General features: G+C 44.7%; 1 protein-coding gene and 1 pseudogene across 2 annotated transcripts; one reads left to right on the forward strand and one right to left on the reverse strand.

The window, feature by feature from the left end:
• Positions 1-8,866: 8,866 nt before the first annotated feature.
• On the reverse strand, positions 8,867-10,305 carry LOC125547147 (uncharacterized; annotated as a pseudogene). The gene is made up of 2 exons (XR_015599871.1): positions 9,255-10,305; positions 8,867-9,165 (listed from the first exon to the last, which is right to left on the reverse strand). The product of XR_015599871.1 is annotated as an uncharacterized LOC125547147 (transcript).
• A 3,283-nt stretch (positions 10,306-13,588) lies between these two features.
• Positions 13,589-19,037, forward strand: LOC147981113 (protein FAR1-RELATED SEQUENCE 5-like). Its single transcript, XM_087515871.1, has 4 exons — positions 13,589-13,799; positions 16,033-17,184; positions 17,674-18,596; positions 18,753-19,037. The coding sequence occupies exons 1-4, from the start codon at positions 13,589-13,591 to the stop codon at positions 19,035-19,037; spliced, it is 2,571 nt and encodes an 856-aa protein (XP_087371997.1).
• The last annotated feature ends 2,896 nt before the right edge of the window (positions 19,038-21,933 follow it).

Genomic DNA, 21,933 nt, shown 5'->3' on the forward strand with positions numbered 1-21,933 from the left:
AATACTTCCTACCTCCAAGACTATCGAAGGATGGAGGCCCAAAGAGATCCATGTGAAGGAGCTCCAAAGGCCTCTTTGAATAAATGATAGTCGTGGGAGGGTGAGCCTTCTCATGTAGCTTTCCTTCGAAACAGGCACTGCAAGCACGATCTTTAGCAAAACTAACATTCGTTAGTCCACGGACATGGTCCCCCTTGAGGAGACTTTGCAAAGATCTCATATTGACATGGGCTAAACGGCGATGCCAAAGCCATCCCGCATCAACTTTAGCCATTAGGCATGTCGCGGTCTTAGTGGGTCGCTCCAAAAAGTTAATCACATATAGACCGTTCTCGACATGCCCAACAAAAGCTACTTTAAGAGTCTTGCTCCACAAGAGGGCCACGGTATCGATATCAAAGAAAGTGGCAAAGCCCATGATAGCAAGTTGACGAACGGAAAGTAAATTGTATGCAAGGGACTCAACAAGCATGACCTTCTCGACCGTGAGATCATGAGAGATGACCACCTTGCCAAGTCCCAATACCTTAGAAGATGAGGTGTCACCCCACTCGACATTGGTGGGCATAGATGGAACCTTGTGCACGTCCACCACCAAGTCCTTTCTTCCGGTCATATGATTTGTAGCTCCGCTATCGAGCAACCATGATCCCCCACCGGAAGCAAACACCTACAAGAGATCAATGCTTGGTTTTAGGTACCCATTTTGTAATGGGTCCTTTGATGTTAGTAACAAGGGTTTTTGGAACCCAAATAGACCATTCAATGTATTCATGAAGAGAACCAACAAATTTGGCATAAACATGCCCATCACTAGCACGGCATAACACATAAGAAGGGTTAAAATCGCCGGCTTTGTTGAGAGGGGTGGCATTGCCCTTCTTGACATTTTTATTCTTCTTCTCCTCGGGGGCACTCTCTCCCTCCCTCACAAAGGTTTGCATGAGGGGAGGAGGTCGTTTGGTCTTGTCATTCTTCTTCTTGTTCTTGGAGTCGGGCACGTACCCAACCCCTTCCTTGGCCACACCTCCCTTTTGGTTGATCAAGAGATCGTTGAGGTTCTTCTTGCCTTGTATGCAAGTCGCAAGACCTCTCTCAAGTTGCTCCTTCAACTTCGCATTTTCCTCAACAAGATGTATATGCTCACAACACGGGTTAGTAGCATTTGCATTATCAATTAAAACCATATGAGGAAAAGTTGCTTTCTCCTTAGTTAGCTTCACTTGGAGTTGATCATGAGACTCCTTGAGACTAGCGTGGATACCCTTCAAGGCCTTGTGGGCCTTGTCAAGTATATCAAACTCCTCTTTGAGTCTAGCAAGATCAACCCCGAGTTTGGCCTTCTCGGAATTTAGCACACGAGAAACAATGAGGACATGATCATAATCTTTCTTTAACTTAGCATGATCAACGTTGTGTGACTCCTCAAGAGCCAAACGAAGACCACGCTCTTCCTCAAGAGCATTGGAAAGATCCGAAATCCCATCGACATAGTCACGACTATGCCCTTCCATCTTAGAGATGGTGTCTTCGTGAGCCTCGATCATGTCATTGGCTTCACCAAGTTGTTCCAAGAGAGCAACAAAGTGATTCTTGGATTTTCCCTTGAGTTTGCCCATAAAGGCCTCAAACTCGTTAGCCTCCACATTAGCTCCCTCAAGTTCATTAATGCTATCCGTCGGGGAAGGATGATTAATGATGGTAGTTTTGATGTTGGAGGTTACCTTGTTGGTGGCTTTGGCCATGAGGCACTTGGCGGTGATACTCTCGTTGGGAGACACCCGTGACGTTGTTGCAATGGCAACGGAGGCCATGGCAACCGACTCATCATCTTCATCATCGTCATCATCCTCATTGTACTCTTCTTGCACAACCAAAGCCTTGGGAGGAGTCTTCTTGGTGAAGTTGTTCTTGTTGGGGAACGACTTGGCCTTGTCCTTTCGGATGAGTTTGCCACCATTATCTTCCCTCTTCTCATACGGGCATTCCGCAACGAAATGACTCACGTTGCCGCAATTGTAGCAAGTCCTTACACGTTGCTTGCCCCTTGTGCCACTCGAGTTGTTTTTGCTAAAATTGGTCCTCGAGTTTTTCTTGCTCCAAAATTGCCTTGAAGCAAGTGCCATGTGTTCATGATATGCATACTTCGTATCTTCGGGGTTTCTCTCCTCTTCTTCCTCTTCTTCTTCTTCCACGGTGAGCTTGGCCTTCAATGCAAGGTTAGGCTTATTTGCCCATTGAGAACGGAGCACCGCATTGTCGGCGGTCTTGTCCAAAATGTTCATGGCCACAAACTCATCCAACACTTCGCTTGAGGTCAAAGTGTGGAAGTCCGGTCTTTGACGAATGACGGAGGACATGGCCTTGTGGTAGGGCATCATTGCCTTGAGGAATTTGCGCTTGATCCAATTGTCATCCGTGTCCTTGCTCCCGTGATCTCGTAGTGAGACCGCGAGTTTGGTTACTCTCCGATAAAGCTCACGAGGTTCTTCATCTTCTTTCATTGCAAACTCATCGGACTCATCTTGTACCACTTCATAGTTGGAGCGTTGAATGCTTGCGCTTCCCCGGTAGAGAGACACGACACAATGCCATGCATCTTTGGCCAAGGCGAAGGGACGAAGATGAGGTAGGTCTTCAGGTGGAATTGCATCTTGAATGATGAAGAGAGCATTCTCATTGAATTGATTGTCCGCGGCTTCTCGAGGAGTGAAGTTGCTTGGATCATGTGGATAGAAACCTTCTTCAATGATTCTCCAAAGGTTAGTGTTCACATGATTTAAATGACGTTTAAAGCGGTAAACCCAAGAATCAAAATCCTCATTTTTCACAATCTTAGGGGGAGGACCGGCATGATTCAAATGAGTGGAAGGAACCGGTCCACCATAAACAAGTGGTGGTTCCACATGGGCAAAGATGCTGGTGCCATTCTTGCCACTAGAATAAGGAGCCTTTTCACTACTAGCTTCCCCCTTGTCGGGGATAGCATCCGACACCTTGTTGGCGGGATCACCCACTTTCAACGGTGCGGTGGATAGTTTAAGCCCCTCAAGAAATTTAGTAAGCATGCTTTCAACTTCGGTCGTCATGGAGGTTTTCAATGTCTCCAAGGCCACATTGAACTCCTCACGAGAGACCGAAGTTCCCCCATCGCCCGTAGACGAGATAGGATTCACACCGGAGTGTTCCTCTGCACCGTCTACGGTATCAACCATACTCTTTGGATGGTAAAGTCCTTAATAAAGAGACGAGGCTCTGATACCAATTGAAAGGATCGATATGGTTGACTAGAGGGGGGGTGAATAGGCAACTAACAATTTTTAGCTTTTCTTTAGCAATTTAAAATTTGCATCAAAGTAGGTTGTCTAGATATGCAAATAGATGAGCAACCTATATGATGCAACACGAATAGGAACACAAGAAAGCAAGATATATGAAACAAATAAGCTACACAAGTAAAGGCATGAGATAACCAAGAGTGGAGACGGTGGAGACGAGGATGTGTTGCCGAAGTTCCTTCCTTTTGAGAGGAAGTATGTCTCCATTGGAGCGGTGTGGAGGCACAATGCTCCCCAAGAAGCCACTAGGGCCACCGTAATCTCCTCACGCCCTCACACAATGCGAGATGCCGTGATTCCACTATTGGTGCCCTTGGAGGCGGCGACCGAACCTTTACAAACGAGGTTGGGGCAATCTCCACAACTCAATTGGAGGCTCCCAACGACACCACGAAGCTTCACCACAATGGACTATGGCTTCGCGGTGAGCTCAACCGTCTAGGATGCTCAAACACCCAAGAGTAACAAGATCCGCAAGGGATTAGTAGGGGGAATCAAATATCTCTTGGTGGAAGTGTAGATCGGGGCCTTCTCAACCACTCCCGAGCAAATCAACAAGTTTGGTTGGCTAGGGAGTGAGATCGGGGGAAAATGGAGCTTGGAGCTATAATGGAGATTTTAATGGTGGAAGAGGTAAGTCAACGGGGAAGAAGGAGAACCCTTATATAGTGTGTGGAAAAGATCCAAACGTTACCCACCAACCAGCCCGCGGCCAGCGGTACTACCGCATGGCCGCGCGGTACTACTGCTTGCAACCAAGCGGTACTACCGCACGGCTGTGCGGTACTACCGTGCCGACCCACGGTACTGCCGCGACCCCAGCACAGAAACAGACGCACAGAAGCTGGGGGCGGTACTTCCGCACGCGCGGTGCTACCGCGCCCCCCATGCGGTACTACCGCAAGGCAAAAGTCCCAGCCAGGGGGAAGGGAAACTTCCGTGCCTACTTCCGCAAAAAAACGGAAGTAGCAAAAACCCGACACAGTAGTACTGCCGAGGGGCGGTACTACTGCCTGACCGCATAGCGCGGTACTACCGCACGACGAAAGCGGTACTACCGCGGCAGGTGCGGATGTAAAAAATTACATCCGCTCCTACTACCGCAAAGGGGCGGCACTAGCCTGGTGGGCAGCGGTAGTGCGGCTCCAGGGGAGCGGTACTACCGTGGGCACCAGCGGTACTACCGCGCCAACGCGCGGTACTACCGTGGATGCCTACGGTACTACCGTTGACCCAGGAGCAGTACTACCGCAACCACAACAGCAGCCAGTCACAGGAGGCAGGAAAACGGAGGAAGCTCCAAGGAAGAAGGAGGGGATAAAAGGAGACGTGTACGTGATGATTCCACCCAAACCTTTCCAACGCAGACCCCCTCTTAATAGTACGGCTTTCCTACGACTCAAATCCACCAAAAAGAAATGTAGAAAAGACGCCGTCTTCGTCAGTCTTCGAGGGGCACCCAATCGTCTTGTGCCTAGCAAAGAAGTGTCTGGAATACTCATGGCACACGATTAGTCCGCAAATGCGTTGTCATCAATCACCAAAACACTTAGGGATAAATATGTCCTTACACACATGATGACATGACATGAGATGCATGGCAACGACAAAACAACACGAAGGCAAAAACCCGACAACGAGGAAATAACATAACTTAGTGCCGGAAACGGAAAGAGTTGGAATAGAAATATGGCAAGTTACATACGGGGTGTTACAGAAGGCCCGCAATACGAAGCCATCTAGATACCTGGTGTGCACATGCCTCTGGACCCCATGCCCAAGGTACACCCCCGTGCACACGGGGGTTGCGTCCAGCTCTCTGGACACCCCACGTGCATGCCCATTTGCCCGTGCCTATAACCCCTCTCCCGTGCAAACGGGCTTGCCTGCGAGCAACCATGGGGCAAATGACCCTTGTACCCTTACTTACCCCTTCATTTGCCTAGGACTATATATACTCTTCCCCTACCTCCATCCTAGGGTTAGCAAAGTATACACTTGGACATTTTGCTCCTTGTACCTCCTCCTAGAGGAACAACACCTCCAACTTGAAAAGAGATATCATGATAGATCATCAAGACCTCCAACTTGGAGATCAAGGATAGATGGGGCGATTCAGGTGAGATCCCATGTAGATCTAACTTTCTATTCACTCGTGGATCCAGTAGGGTTCAATAGAGGTATGGTATCGGCAGCCTTTTAGGGAGCGAAACTTGAAAAGAGATATCATCATAGATCATCAAGACCTCCAACTTGGAGAAGGATCTCTAAGTGGACCATCATACCTCATCTCTCCCCTAGAGATTTGGGAAGAACCTACCCTTTTACTTGTGGTTTCTAGGTGTATTTTGATTTGGATGTTAAGAGAGCACATGTGTGATGTGCATATTATTATTGAGTGTTCTCCTTTGTGACATTTTTGTGTCCTTCCCAAAATCCACCTCCAATTCATGAAGATCGGGCAAACAAGGGCTTAACCCTACATCAATAGATCTTTTTAAGTCTTAGCTTCAACCAAACATGGGTGGTATTTATGTCTTTATGTTGGTATCCTTAAACAAACTGTTGTTGGGTCATAAAAGGGTGGACAAGCTGCAACATTTGAGCCTGTTTTATAGGCTAATGTCTTTTCTGGTGCTTTGCGGTCCATTTTGTCCGCTAGGGCTATTTCTCGCTGCTCTGAGACCTAGTTGTTGTTCTTCTATCACAAACTACAAAGTCAAAACATATAAATGTACAAGCTGCGAAGGGGTGCGGTGCTATAGGATTGGCACAATACTGTAGCCGTGGTACGAGTTTTTTCTTTGTTGTTTTCTTATCGGATTTTTCATTGTTTGCAGCAGTTTTCTTCAGGTTCCTCTAGCTTTCTTTGGTTTTTGTTTTTTCTCTTTTTCTTTGTTTACTTCTTTGGGTTTCATATATTTTATTATTTTTCCCTTTTTCTTTTTAAACACATGTCTTCCTTTTTTGTACACATTATAGTACATTTTTTGTATACATCATAAATCTTTTTATACATGTTTAACTTATTACAAATACATGATTAGAATTGTTTCAAATATATGTTTTGATGTCTACTTTTAAATACACATTGGACTTATTTTGAATACATATAAAAAACTATAGACATTTTTTTCAAATACATGATTACATTTTTTAATACATGTTTTTGAATATTTTTCAAATACATGTGCAACATTTTCCAAATACACATTGAAATATTTATTTGAATGATACATTTTTTAACTACGCAGATTTTTTAATAATATATATACATTTATTGAAAGCATATTATTGAAACTTGTGAATATTTTTCAAAATGTATCACACATTTTTTTTCGTGGTATGAAACATTTTTTATGAATTACATGAACATTTTTATATTATTTATCATTTAACGAAAATCCATGTACATTTTTTGAAACAGGTGACCATTGTTGAAATATCACGAACATTTTGTTTGGAATACTATCAAGTTTTATTTAATAAAATACACTTCCAGAAAATATACACACTGTTTACATTTTTCTTTTTTTTGGTTAATATTTTTAAGTACATTAAGTTGTTTTGGAATAAACCTAATTATATTTTCGAAAATACATAGAAAAATGAAAAACAAAACTGTTGTACATGTACGCGTGTGATTAGGGGCGAATTTGGGGCGTTCTTTAGGTGAGACGTGCTCGTGTCTTGCTGTGGGCGAGACACAACGGCTCCCTATTTTGTCACTCACGGGTCAGTTAGTACGAAAATGCTAATGGAGCCCGGCTCCAGCGAGCCTAGTTATAAAATACGGTATTTTTGTCTCAAAAAATAAAATAAAATACGGTATTTATGCATCAGAAAAGAGATAGAGAATATGTGAGTACACATACGCATGTATATTACATACGTGCGAAATTTTATAACTATATCCTTTTACAGTGGCATTGAAAAAAAAAGTATTCCAAATGGGCCATTCTTTTGTTGTTGGGCCAAATTTTGTTTCTTCCGTGTAGCCTACAGATTACAATATTTTCAAAAGAAAGTTTCTCAGATCCGTACTGAACACACACAAGTTTTTCAATGTTTTTTCTTGAATATTTTTCAAAACTTTTAAATATGATTTTTTGGGGGAAAAAAACCTAGCTCCATGGAGCTCAGTAGAGCCCACGCTCCCACTTAGTACTAGTGTGGAACTAGATATTGCTCAAAAATATCACCTATTTTTTTTAGCAAATACTCCTATCACTTAATTTTATGATCAAGTTCCGTTTGAACCTTAGGTACCTGTGAGATACTCCCTCTGTTCACAAATATAAAATGTTTTGAATATTTTTGTATAATCTTTATACCAACTGAAATAAGTGAACGCACACACTAAAACTTGTTTATGTATACAACTGATTCAGAAAAAAGTTGGAACATCTTATATTTGTGAATGAAGAAGGGAGTATTTCTCAAAGAAAAGAAAAAGGTACTCGTGAGATAGTGACATGCTGAAGTATATTTATTTTTTCGCCAGCGTGTACCAGATTTCGCACACATAAGTTTACCATGGACCCCATTTTAGCATTTGAATTGGTTCTTACACGATGGACCCACACATCAGACTGATGTGCCACTCTCTCTCTTTCTTTTTTTGCGGGGGTCTTTGACACGTTGCATGCCAATTACCCGGAAAAAAAGAGACACGCTGCTTGCCAACCGTGGCACATATTTTCTGATTGCACGCCCAATGTGCTCCAGCATGATATAACATTTTAAAAAGAACGCATGCAAGCATCTTTGGTCTCCATTTTTTCGAGCTTTGCTACATCTAGGGAACAATTCTCATGGAGAGGAGGTTACGGGCTTACATGTCCCAGTAGCTCTGCCCTGGGCAGCCTGGCCCGGTCGGCCCGACCCGATCTTGTCCACGGGCCAGGCTCAGGCCTAGTTTTTGAGCCCGAAGGCCGGGCCGGGCCTGTCATATCAGCTGTTTAATGAAGAGGCCCGGCCCAAGGCCCGAGGCCTGACGGATTTTGCAGTGATGGGCTGGGCTTGGGCTTGTTTTTTGGGCTCGACGTCCGGGCTAGGCCAGTCTCAGACCTGGTTTTTTTGCTTTGGGCTTGGTCAGGCCTGGCCCGAAGCCCGGCCCGGCCCGAGGGATGGCCAGTTATATGTCCTTGATTTAATCAGGAGGCAGGGTCAGTTTACAATCACGGGGGAATGAATTTACAATGGAGAGACCAAGAGAGCGACACATCTGCCCGTAAGATCAGTCCGTAGTGCTTTTCCCGTACGTGTAGGATTTTTATTTATTTTTTCTCCTAGAAAGAAACACCTGCATGCAGATCGAGTAGAACTCGACGGAGCGGAACGGGAACAGAATTATGGCAGACGGGACGACTCGACGAGCTTGCTAGGCAAGCAACTAGCGAGAAGAGATCATCATCTGTCGAAGATCTAGAAAACATGAGCATTAGTTTTCCATAAGACCGCGCGAAACGGCCGGCTTCCACAATCATGATGAAGATTAGTGGGAGATCGATCACGGAACAGAGCAGTAGCAGTACCAAGCATCCAAATGCATACAACAGAATAGTTCAAGAGCATAACACTACCCTAGCCTAGCTAGCTATGTGCTCCTGCCTGCAGCTGACAAGCTTTTATTGGGCCTTCCTTGTCCCTCATCGGTCATGGCTAATTCCCTCGCGCCGCCGCCGCCGCCGCATTCTAGGCCTGTATCCCCATCCTCATGCCGACGACGCAAGCTGCCAGCAAAATGACAGCTACGACTAGGACCAAGATGATGGCAATGCACACCGTCAGGCGGTCAGGGCGACGTTCTCCTTTATCATCCTCCCTGCAGCGCATGCATGCAATGCATCGCAAGTCAGAGGCAGCCAGAATCCTCAAGAAATTTACCTGCCGGAGATCAGCTGAGCTACTCACGGGTATGCTCTCCCAGGGGCAGCGGCGGTGCCGATATCTCGAAGCGGAGGTAGCAGTTGGAACCGAGGACGGCGGCCACGCTTCCTTGCACGTCGCCGGCGGCGGGCTCCCAGCTCCTGGCAATATGCAGCGCCGAGTCCCGCAGGCATTGGGCGCACTCCGCCACGGCGCGGTCCGTCGCGCACTGTGCCAGCACGCGCACCGTGTCGCCGTTGCTCGCCGTGGCGGTCGCGTTGACGGCGGGCAGCTGGCCGTTCGCGGACCGCGGGACCAGGGACTGCGCCACGGTCACGAGCTTCTGCACGTCGGCGTCGTCGAGGCGCGGGACGGCGTCCCCGAAGAAGGTCACCGCGCCGATGTCGTCGTCCGCGCGGGCGGAGGAGGAAGCGTTGGTGTCGGCGTAGCCCAGGAAGCAGCGGTCGTTCAGGAAGCCCGCGCGTCGGCCGGCGTCGCCGCACTGGTCGACGATCTTTCTGCCGGCGTCGGACAGGCAGCGGAGGCACGGGTCAGGCGCGGGGTCGCCAAAGCAGAAGCCGCGGGCGAGCGCGCCACCGGCCCCCAGCGAGGCGAAGCCCGTCCGCGCGGCGGCAGAGGGGAGGGCGTCGAGGAGCGGGAGGAGACTGCCGCGGAACGCGCCGCTGCCGTTGAAGGTGGGCGTCGGCGGTGGGTAGCACCTGGTCACGATGACCTCGGAGGTGGTGCCGGTGGGCGTCGGCGGCGGGTAGCACTTGGTCACGATGACCTCGGGGGCGGTGCCGGTGACCGCCGTCATGGCGGCGACCAGGGAGAGGAGGAGGAGGAGGCGGCGGGAGAGCGCCATGTGAACGGGCGATTCTAGGGGGCAGTGGTGAACTGGTGGGAGGAGGAGCCGAGGAGAGTGGTGATCACGAGCTGGAGCTGCTAATGTATGCACCTAGTGCTAGCTGCTGCATCGATTTGGAGAGGGTGGAGCCGAACGCTGCGCTGCGCTGCGTGGCTTCCTGCGTTGCCATTCCAGGCAACGCGGCGACATCGATCGGGCCTGAGCTAAGATCGGGCTCTGCCAAAGGCATGGCGAGCGTTGCATGGTTTTTGCCTCGTCCGTCCACCACGAGCTTTCCGCGCACTTTCCTTCCACTGTCCTCTCTACCTCAACACCAGCACTCATTACTGTTCCTGCCTACCTCGGACGTCGTCACGCCATTGTCTGGATCAACCAGGGTCCTCCACAGCCGGGGCACTCATACACTGATCTGTGATCTCCCACGAGCAACCAGCGATGTGCTACAGGAGCGCTTATCCTAAACACGTGCGATCAGAAATGTCACTACATCGTCTACAGTCGATAATATAAATGAGAAGTTCGTCTAGTTTAAAGGGAAGCATCAACAAGCAACTCGAAAACAGAAAACTGCAACCCTCGGTGCAGCTTGAGAGGATGTGGTCTGTCACTCTGTCTTGATCATTTTGTGTGTTCCCATATAATTTCATTTCATTTCACCGTGTTACACGAGCATAACGGAGATGACGCTACACTTTGACTTAACTGAGGCCGGTGCAGATGAGAAACATGGAGTGGCGGTGCGTGTGGATCAGTAAACCTTCTCTCCTGACCCCATATATCGCTACTGCTTCTTTGAGAGAGCCATGGCACTGAAGTTGATTGACTCTGAGTACCCACAATCGTTGCTTTACGACTCTTGCAACATCCTGCAATTGCATACAAAATAATAATGACAGCGGTACCAAAATCACACATTTGTGTTTCAAAATCACAAATGTTATCCTTTCGTTTCCTCCCCTAACCCTAAGTGGTTAGGGCAAACATTTTCCTCCAGACTTCACCGCCGAGCATGCCAATTCGCCTTCTCTCTGCCTGTCACTCCGGCGGCCGGTGGCGGGGAAGAGAATGCCGGTGCCTTCCGCTCCGGTTTGTAGTTTATGTTAGGTTTTTTTAGTCCTCGCAGGTGCGCTCGGACGGATGGCAACATTTCTTCTGCGAGTTTGTCTTCCGGGTTTCGATTCTCCTTGAGTTCGTCCGTTTGGACGTAGTCGACGAAGCTCAAGCGTAGATTTCTGCCATCTCCTTGGAACGGTGAGGTTAGGGTTTCTCGACATGTGATGATATTGGGTGTCATATACTTTAGATCTATGCAAAGGTTCAACAGCGTCTCCGGCTCCCGGGTGCTGGTTCTTATGGGCATGCGCATGAAGACTTTCCGGCTATCATACACAAGGTCAAGCAGGCTTCGGTAGGGGAGCAACGACAACGGCGCTTCAGCGGCTCGTAATGGCGTCGGTAGTGGTCATTCAGTGGTCTCATAATCTCGAGATAAAAAACACTCTTAAATTAAAAAACGGAAGGAGTACATAACATGAACACAAGAAAAACAAACATAATGCTCCCTCGTATTTGGCCTGCACAATAAAACATAAATATCTTATAATGGGTACTGGTACGCATGCCATTTGAAGCAAGGCTGTGAAAGTCTTGTACTGCATGTATCATCTACTCCCTCCGTTTGAAATTACTTGTCTCAGAAATGGATGTATTTAGAACTAAAATACATCTAGATACATTTATTTCTGTAACAAGTAATTCCTAACGGAGGGAGTACGTGACAACCCGCCGACCAGTAACATTTGTTGAAGTGCAGCACCATCATTTGAATTCGGAATTCCTCTGCATGTTTAGGGCCCGTTCGGCCGTTCACCGGCTCCCAACTCTGTGGAGCTCAAGTGGTGGAGCGGAGCGGCACACAGTTCATTTTTGCGGAGCAGCCATTCTGCCTCTCCTCATTTCTAGCGCTGAGCGAAGCATAGTCGCGGGAGTGGTCCGTTGCCGAACAGTGCTTTACTCATATTGAGCGGTCAGCGAATCATTGCAGCGTCTTCTCCTCGACATGTGTTCCACACACACAAAAAGAAAAACTTCTTAGCATGTGCAACGAGAATGACACTTGGAAGCGTTTTTTCGTTGCGTTCGAACGTTTAGATCTGCACTCGGTGATACAAATGAGAAGCTCGTCTAGCAGGGCGCCAAGCATCAACAAGCAAAAAAAGAAAAAGAAAAAACAAAGGTTAAACTAGCTTGAGAGGGTGTGGTCTGTCTCGATCACTTTGCAGGAGAGTGGCGAGTCTACTGCTCTCCGAGGACCCACCCCAGCGGCCGGTTATGCTTATGCATGCGGGCCCGCGTCCACTGCGGCTGTATCATCACCGATTTAGAAAAGGTTTGTAACTTTTTTTTTCCTTGGCCATTCCATGCAACGGGACGACACAAGGCCCTCACCCCGCACTGGTAATCTGAGCTAGATCAGGCTCTTGCAAAAGCACTCCGTGCGCCGGACCTCTTTCCCTCGCCTGTCTTTGGGAGCTTTCAACGCAACTTGCCATCTCTGTGTTTATTTCGCTGCTGTCTACGCTTCTTCGGAAGAAGAAGAAATGTAATATCCCGCGATCTCCCCCACGTAAAAAATATTTCTTTGAAGTTTTTTACGTACATGATTGGGGTCTTTTGAATTAAAATTTTGTTTTCAATTCTTTTATATATTTGTGAATTACTGGTGGCAATACCTTCAAACCAAGACCAATCCTGGGTGCATTTGAAACTAGTTCAAATTTGTTCAACCTTGCTCTTGTAAATAGTCCAACCATCAAGGTGATCTGAATGGTTTTCACTATTCTTTCTTTAGCTCACATCACATAATAGTCCAACCATCAAGGTGATGTGAATGATTTCAAGTTGCTAAAATGAAAGATACAGAGAGTGTATATATGCATAAATAACATCCATGGAAATCAAGTAAACATCAATGGAAATTGGAGCATCCGATCCAGAATTCAGTTAAATGACTGATCATTCATTGTACACTATGAACTCAATAGGGGGAACCCTAATCATCTGTAGCACCTCGGCCCAACAGTAGCTCGATTTGTGGAGTTAGGTCAACAAACTGGTACAAATAAATGCTAATCTTTGCGTCTTGCCACAAAAAGTTTATCCATATCTTCCGTGACAAGCTTGCTCTTGTGAAATCGATCAAAGAGCAAACATTATTCAAGGCGGGACATCAAACACTGAAATACACAACAGAACTTTTCTCAGCATGATTAACAACGCCTTAGTTCACTCAAATTACTTGATAGAAAACAAAAACTTGCGAGGAAAGCAACTCATTGATCGAGGATATAGGTCGGTCACAACATCCCTTCAAATAGTTGAAAATAGTGTCGACCTTCCACTAATGTGCTCGCAGCTGCATTCCTGGCACCACGAGACTGGGATGACTAGACCCTTGGAAATTTACCACGTGGAACTTGAATAGCACATCCATTTGATTCTTTTTTCCTTGATGAGCACCATAGCAGCAGAACCTCTATGGACCAGCGGGGAGAGCAACGGCGGGGGCGTATGTGTCCCAAAGGCCAGCGGCCCATGCCGCACGCTCGTCCCGTCCAACGGCGGCTGGAACTCTCTCATCGGCTTAAGCGTCATCCTCGACACGGCGGACGCCGCAAGGGTTCCATTGGACCTGGCTCGACTACAGCCGCTTGTTGGGGGAGGTGGGGTGCAGCTGCGTCAACACCAAAAGGAATCGGAGATCTGCCCCCTTTTTTTTTTGAGGGGTCGCCGCTGCCCTTTTCAACAGATCGAATTCGGCTGTGCATCTTAGTGGGCTTTGTGAGGCGACCAGGCCCAGTTAACCAGAGTGCATGAGTGTCCTGTGGCAAAGGAATGAAAAATTGCAGTGGCTTTCGGCAAAGCCAGCCTTTTTCAGTGCGTCGTGGCACGGTGTCCTGCAGCCAATTTTCCCTTTAGAAGGTCAAGTCCAAGTTTATATTTGAGCTGTGAGTTCTTATAAATTCGTTTTCCTATCTGTATTTAGCTGCTTGATATGAATGTTTTTTAATGGACGCGACTAACCACCAGTCGACTGGTGGTTAGCGACAAATCCGCACGATCATACACCTGCGTCCCTCCCCGCGCGTGACCCACTTCGACAGCGCCACCCACGACCCAGCCTTCTCTCGCGAGGCCCACCGCGCGCAACGCATTGAGGCCCAAGACAGTTAACACAGCCCCTTTGGCCCACCTCCCCTCCTCCTGCATGTGACTTACCACCCCAAAACCTAGTTTCTTACCTCCATCGCAAGAAACATCCACCTGCCCCGATCAGTTCTCTCCTCTCTCCCCGACGTGCCTCCATCGACGGCGACCTCCGCCCCAGATCTGATCCACCAAAAAAAGGAAACCACGAAAAACACCACCAAAACACAAGGATTTGAGGGAGGGCCCCGGTTTACCACAACAACATCACAGGGGTTACATCAGTTCATCTCAATTTCGTCATAATCAGGCAAAAAAGAAAGGAGGTAAGTGATTCAACCTCTATACACATGCTGCATTTGATTTCATACCAATAAAATCAAGGGGAAAAAACATGGGGAAAAGAACAACAAGAACTAAATAAGAAAGGCAAAAGCATGCAAAAAAGGTAGTACTTTTACTACATGTGTGTAATTCCTCGGTTGTAATTGAGTTACCACTCAAATTCAGTCAGGCTACCAACAAAAAGATTGACTAAATTTTCCTCTTTTACAGCCAAAAAGTTGGTAAAATTGGTCCATGTTCCTACCTACAGATTACATCATTGAGTTACCTCATCATTAAGTTACCAACATAAACACATATAGGTTATCATCATCAATCCATCAAGCTATCTTTTTTGGAGCATGTTAGAAAATACATGTATGAATTTTCTCATTAAAACTGACATAGCATCTCGATTGAATATAGATTACCAGAGTGTGTGCATTGAGTAATCAGCATCCTTTAAGACTTATTCAACATAAAAAAAGATCATTTTCTTCCTTTTTATATTGAACAAACCCATGTCACAATAAGTTATCATGCTAATTCATTACAATTTACCAGGAAAACTCAGAACCAAAGGTGCTAAAAACACTACAAGAATACCATGTGTTGATTTACATTGTTGCCACCAGACTTTTTTGATAAGAAATGATGTTCATGAAATGAGGTTGATAGAAACTATCGCTGTCATACTCCCATATGCTGGTTACTGCCAAAACGATACCTGTTATAAAAAAGAAGTAATCAGTGCAGTAAAAGGAAAAAAATATAGTTGTTGTGAAAAAATAATCAAAATTGCTTGTAATTGTGGAAAATTAATGGATGCAATCATATATGCTAGCAGGTGCTGCAACACAAGAAAAATGGCGCATGACAACGGGGGTAATGTGGATATCATGATGAGTGGTGTGGGGACAAACCAACAGTGTGAATATGCACACACGGCAAGCTTTGGTTCTGCCAAAACAGATGAAGGTAAAACATTTACCATGCTACCACATTTTTGTACACAAACTTGTTACCATCGTACTTGAATTGCAACTACCACCCTATGTTATTTACAACTATCACATTCACCATGAATCAGTTCATAAATCGCATAGCTTGATGCACACAGGTTACCATGAATTTAGATACAATTACCACACTTACTACATACGAATTATCATGCAATCTGTTTGCAATTGGAATTACATGCTTTCACTTTACAGCTACAAAAAACATCTTAATGCATGCAAACTTTACCAAGCAACTGGAGAACAAGTTACCACTAGTTTTGGCATGCAGAAAATATAACACAAAATAACAACTTTCAAAAACATTACAGGTGCTACATCTAGAAGCAACCCGATGGTTCGAGAGACAAGCAAAGAACCGACTACTAGCAGCATAGGGGGAGAGAAAGGTTCTTTGATCATTCAGTCAGCGAGCCAGCGAGTCCAGAAACAGGAGGAGAGAATGCTGAACAGGGAGACAAAAATACCGAGGCATACTCCACACCGAAACCTCCTGATGAAATGATGAAGTTTGATACTTTTGAGGAAGCTTATGAACACTACAGGCAATATGCACTGAGACATGGGTTTGGAATGAGACTGGAATACAGAAAAACAATTAAAGACAATACTATAAGCAGAGTCCTCTTGGTTTGTGGGAAATACGGCAAGCCAAAAACAAACAAGGAGGAGACAAAGGATGTGCAGGACCCAAAAGGCATCGTGAAGAAGAGGAAAAGAGGGAAGGTTGTGAGGTCGGGATGTCCGGCCCACCTTTACATCACCCACACGGATGCGTGGTGGAGAGTCAAACGCTTCAACGACGACCACAACCACCCTCTAATAAGAAAGCCATCCTTGACAAAGTTCCTATCAACACATAGGAACATTCCAAAAGATGAGCATGACTTCTTGAAGATATTGCACGGATGCAACATAGAGACAGCAAGACAGATGAAACTAATGCAATGGTTCTACGGGAATCGTAAAGATGTACCATACACAACAAAGGACATCGCAAACCAGCGAGCTAAATTCCGGATGGAGTACCGCCATGCTGATGTGGGGAGCACAATCTCGTACTTCCAAGATATGAAGGCACAAGATCCAGATTTCTATTGGAGAATAAAGCTTGATGATGAGGACAGAGTGGAAAATTTATTCTGGATAGATGGTGCGTCGCGCAGGGCATATGCTAGATACAATGATGTCATCTCATTTGACACAACATACATGACAAACATGTACAAAATGCCCCATGCGCCCTTCATTGGCATTAATAACCATGGGCAGTCAATCCAATTTGGTTGTGGGTTTGTTCGAAACGAACTATCTGGTAACTTTGTGTGGCTGTTTAATTCATTCTTGCATGCAATGGGTGGAATTGCGCCAAAGAACATAATAACAGATCAAGATTTTGCAATGAGGAGGGCTATTGATGAGGTGTTCATCGGGATAGTACACAGGAATTGCCGCTGGCATATAATGAAAAAAGCACAAGAGAAGCTTGGGAAGCTGATGGCTGACAATGAGCCACTAAACAATGCATTCAAGGATTGTGTTGACAACAGCCTGGCTGGTATTTTACTTCCCACCCCTCACTAACTTAAAATAAAGAAAAATGGGCACATAGAAAATGGGTTTAGATGCATGATAACAACAGTTACCATCTAACAAGGTGACAAGTTACCAGAGGATTATAACAAAATTACCTACATTAATTGTTTTCTGTACTACCCCTATCATGTTCATGTTTGATGTACACATTTCAGTTGTTCACCCCACTAGTTACAACAAAACTTTTCAATCACCAGCTAGTGCTGATTGATATGAGTATCTTTTTGTTGCTAGTTAAAAATGTTGCTTGTACTACACACAGAGTGGTATTTGCTTTGGAAAAAAAACTTATCCTGTGTGCAAAGTACTTACCATGATGCTTCAACTAAAGTAACCAGGTGTGTGTGACAGAATTATCAACAACAGTGGTGTTCCTAGTTACCAAATATGTTTGAACAAATGTTACCATCCTTCAATACTTGATGTTACCATGTTTATATTATGAATGCAGTTGAGGAGTTTGAGCACAAGTGGTGGGTGATGATGGAAGCGTATGGCCAGACTGACAACGAGCATTTCCAATGGCTGTGGGAGAACAGGAAGTGTTGGGTCCCAGTATACTATATGCACGATTTTTTCCCATTCTTGCAGACCACGGCAAGAAGCGAGGGTTTTAACTCTGTGCTCAAGAAGTATGTCAACCCAAACAACTCACTGGTCGAATTCGCACAACAGTACAATATGATACAGGATAAGGTGATGGCTAGCGTGTCAAAAGAGCAGTTGAAAACAGTGTACAAAGAAACCGAAATGTACTCGATGAACCCGCTGGAGATGCAGGTGCGGGGGCTGTACACACATAACTTGTTTTGCAAGTTCCAGGTGGAGATGAAGGTGAAATCAGCATACATATGCGACGCATTGGATGATGGTACTTTCAAGGTCAGCTCAGTGCGGGGGATAATACCAAAATATGGAAACAGGGACTACCATGTGCAAGCAAACATGGATGAAGAGACATACTCGTGTAGTTGCTGCAAGTTTGATCGTGACGGGCTACTGTGCGCACACGTACTACGAGTTATGGACCGAATTGGGGTATACGAGATACCTGAAAAGTACATCCTAAAGAGGTGGACCTGGGATCCAGAGGAGGATCTTATTCAACCTGATTTCGAACAACCGACAGTTAAGAAGTCGATGCCAGAGGAGGGGAAAAGCGTCATGCGATACACGTCAATTCTTAAAGAATTTAAGGCATCGGCCAAAGACGCTTGCCTAACAGATGACAGGACCAGATTGGCAAGAAAACACCTATATAATTTCAAGGAGGAGCTTGAAACCCTGAAGAACAATCAACTTAAAAAGGCAAGAAAGGAAAAAGAAGAAGCAAAAGGATCGTTTCAAGGACAGCTGGATCCCTGCTCGATACCTGTGGGGCGGATGAATGAAGACAACCCCGTCACACAGCACCAAAACGCCCACGATGCAAGACATTCGGAGAACCCAACCACACAGCAAAAAAGTGCCACTAATGTGCAGCGACAGGAGAACCCCGCCACACAACAAGAAAGTGCTACTAATGTGCAGCGACAGGGTAACCCTGCCACACAGCAAGAAAGTGTGCGGGTGACGATACATGCTAGCAAAAACAATCATGATTTTGTCATCCAGCCCCCACATCCTGATGCAGCTCTGTCCTCAAACACAAAGTTGATACTAGACCCTCCCAAGACTACAATGAAGGGGCGGCCAAAGTCAAAAAGAAAGCAGTCAGGTTTTGAGATTGCAAAACCCAAGCCAAAAAGGAAATGTGGTGTGTGCGGGAGTCTGGAACATGACAAACGCAAATGCAAATCTCCCCTAGCAAGATAAACGAAGAAGGTGCTATTAAAATGGAATATGGTGGCTACATTTTTTTTCATGGACCATAATGTGCAAGCTACAAGCCCCATAACATGCTAGTTACCAGCATTGTATCATGGATTTATCATGGCTTTGTAATGCAAAAAGTGTATATCTATAATTTAAGCAAGCTATCAGTACCCTATTATGCCAGTTACCAGCAAATGTTTGATGGGATTGACATGGATTTGTAAATCCAAAATTTTTATATCTTAACCAAGCTATCAATACACTATTATGCCAGTTACCAGCAATGTATGATGGAATTGACATGAATTTGTAAATCCAATATTTTTATATCTATATTTTTTGAAGGCTACCAGCACTGCATTGTATTACTTATGAACAAAAAAATTAGGCCTGCTTGCACTTCTAAAAATTGCTTATGAACAAATTATAATCACAGTAGTGAATTTATCATATAGTTAGTGACTTTGGACTGTGTATACTATAGTAAAACAGCATGTCAACACTTTTCTCCATGGCATTTTCATGACAGATTCATATAAAAAAGTTATCATCACAGTTTAGTAGAAGTTATCACACTGTCGTAAAAAAATATCACCTCATCACCCGCTGCCAAACAGATGATAACACCACTGTTTGCATTTGTTTTGATAATGATCTAACCACCTCAATGTCATAATTTTCCGGAGAGCTGGAATTTGTTCATGAGTTAAGGCTGGAACATTTTTGCCATCCCACACCTCAAGGTACGTGCAGGCGAAAAATCCGCAATCAATGCTGAAACATTTTGTGATGAAAAAAACAACACAAAATCAGTTTAATTGGAGTTTGTGATCGGGTCAATAAACATGGATGAGAAACATATAGTGGGATATTAAAAAGAGAGTGAATAATCCACAACTAACCTATTATCCTGTTTCAACACATCAATGTACACAAGTTCATAGTCCTGAATCTGCTTGTGCGAGTCCTTGTAATTTATCAACCAAGCCTTCTTTATAGCGTTCATGTATCTTGTCGCATGCTCGAGAAGAGAAGGACTATCTTGTTCACGCAATGAATCTAGAACTTCAAACCTCTTCGCCCTAAGATTTAGTGACAACACATACCAATGCCCGTCATCTGGACCGAGGCCCAACTTTTGCAAAGCAGGGAATAGTAGCTGCAAAAAATTAAAAGGCAGTAAGCATAGAAGGAGTTGGAAAAGAAACAAAATTACCAAGATAACAAATGGTCATGAAATTCACATGGGAGGCAACTAGAAAAAGAATTATCAGGGCAGAAAGGTCAAAGTTGCCAGTGTGCATGAAAGAGGTTATCATGACATGAAGAACAAACAATATCCGCAGATAATAGGAAGTTACTGATATTAACAGGAAGTTACCAAGACACTAACTGTAAAGTTGCCATATCCAGCAAACATAACATACCTGATGCTGATGACTAAGAATGTAAGACTTGTCCCGTCGAAAATACTTCAATACACACTTGGATTTGAAGTCTCCTATCGACAGATACACAGATAGCAGCCAAGGGAAGATGAGCCTGTTTGGCGTTTCCTTATACTGGAGAATGCGAACATGTAACTCGGCAATGTTGGTTGATAGTTGCCCAACTCCCTTCACACAGTTGGCAAGCTCACCGAGGGTGACCCACCTACCATCAATGTCGATGACCCTAACACTACAAAAATACAAAAAAGATTCAAAAAATACATTTCAAAAAATGGCACACAAATAATGATTTATGTTAAAAAAAGATGAGAAAAAGGATGGAAACATACTCTTTAATCTTAGAGTTGGAATCAGTAGTATGCTTGATAACTTCATTGTAAACATACTCTTCCTCCTCGCTCGGTGTGAGGGTGGCAAAAGGCGGGAGCAGGTATTTGGATGGGTGGGTGACCCTAACTTTCAGAATAAAGGATTTAGGGGTTGAACTGCGTACTAAATGCTCTGTGCGAGGTGGTAACTCTGGTGTAACAAATGTTGGACTTTGAGGGTTGTCTGATAAAAAGAGAAAAAACATAATTAAGATGTATAATGTAACAAGCACATGACTAAAACAAAAAGTCAAAAAAAAAACAATGAAAAACATGAGTTATCAGCAGATGGGAGAAAGAATTATCAAGTGGTGGTCCATAGTTGAAAAACAGAGAAAGGGGTTTGTGCAAGGGTTGCAATGTTCATGGAGCAGGAAAAAAATCACCTATTTGAACATTAGATTTCCCTTTTAATGCTGGATTGTCATGCTTAAATTCTTCCCACCACATGAGAACCTCATCATCGTCAATCTCAACATCATACACTTGCACACGACCAGCTTCCGGTATTACTTAAATAAGAAAAGAGCGATGAGGACATGAACAGTAGTGATAAACCAGATAAATTCTTGCAAAAAAACAAGTATTAAAAATTGAGTCAAGATACAAAAAGTTATCAAGAACACAATATAGAAGATACCAGGTAATGTGAATGTGGATTACCAGCACACATGTAAGGTCCTTTTAAGGAACAAATTAGATATCATTGGTGCATAACGAGGAACAGCTGTGATATCAACAAATCATCATAACATGTAAAAAAAGACCAAAAAGAATTGTATAGCCCAGAATTGGTAAAGAATGCATATGTGGATGGAGTTATGGTGTCAATGGTTCGTAAATTGTCAGGATTTGAACATTTGAGTTATCAAGATAGTGTCATATAGACTTATCAGGGTAATTAAAAAATAAGGGAATAATAAAAAAGTTCAGATGAATAAGAGTACACACCTGCTACTACCAGTGCAGTATTGTTTTGTAAGCATGACAATAAATTAAGGAAAATAAATAGGCAATGATAGGAGATGTACGTATCGCGCGCTTACTAAAAGTCAGTAACGAATAACATCGGCTTTC

Source organism: Triticum urartu, chromosome 3A, assembly GCF_056163025.1.
Source record: "Triticum urartu cultivar PI428250 chromosome 3A, HENAU_Tu73, whole genome shotgun sequence".
Taxonomy (NCBI): domain Eukaryota; kingdom Viridiplantae; phylum Streptophyta; class Magnoliopsida; order Poales; family Poaceae; genus Triticum; species Triticum urartu.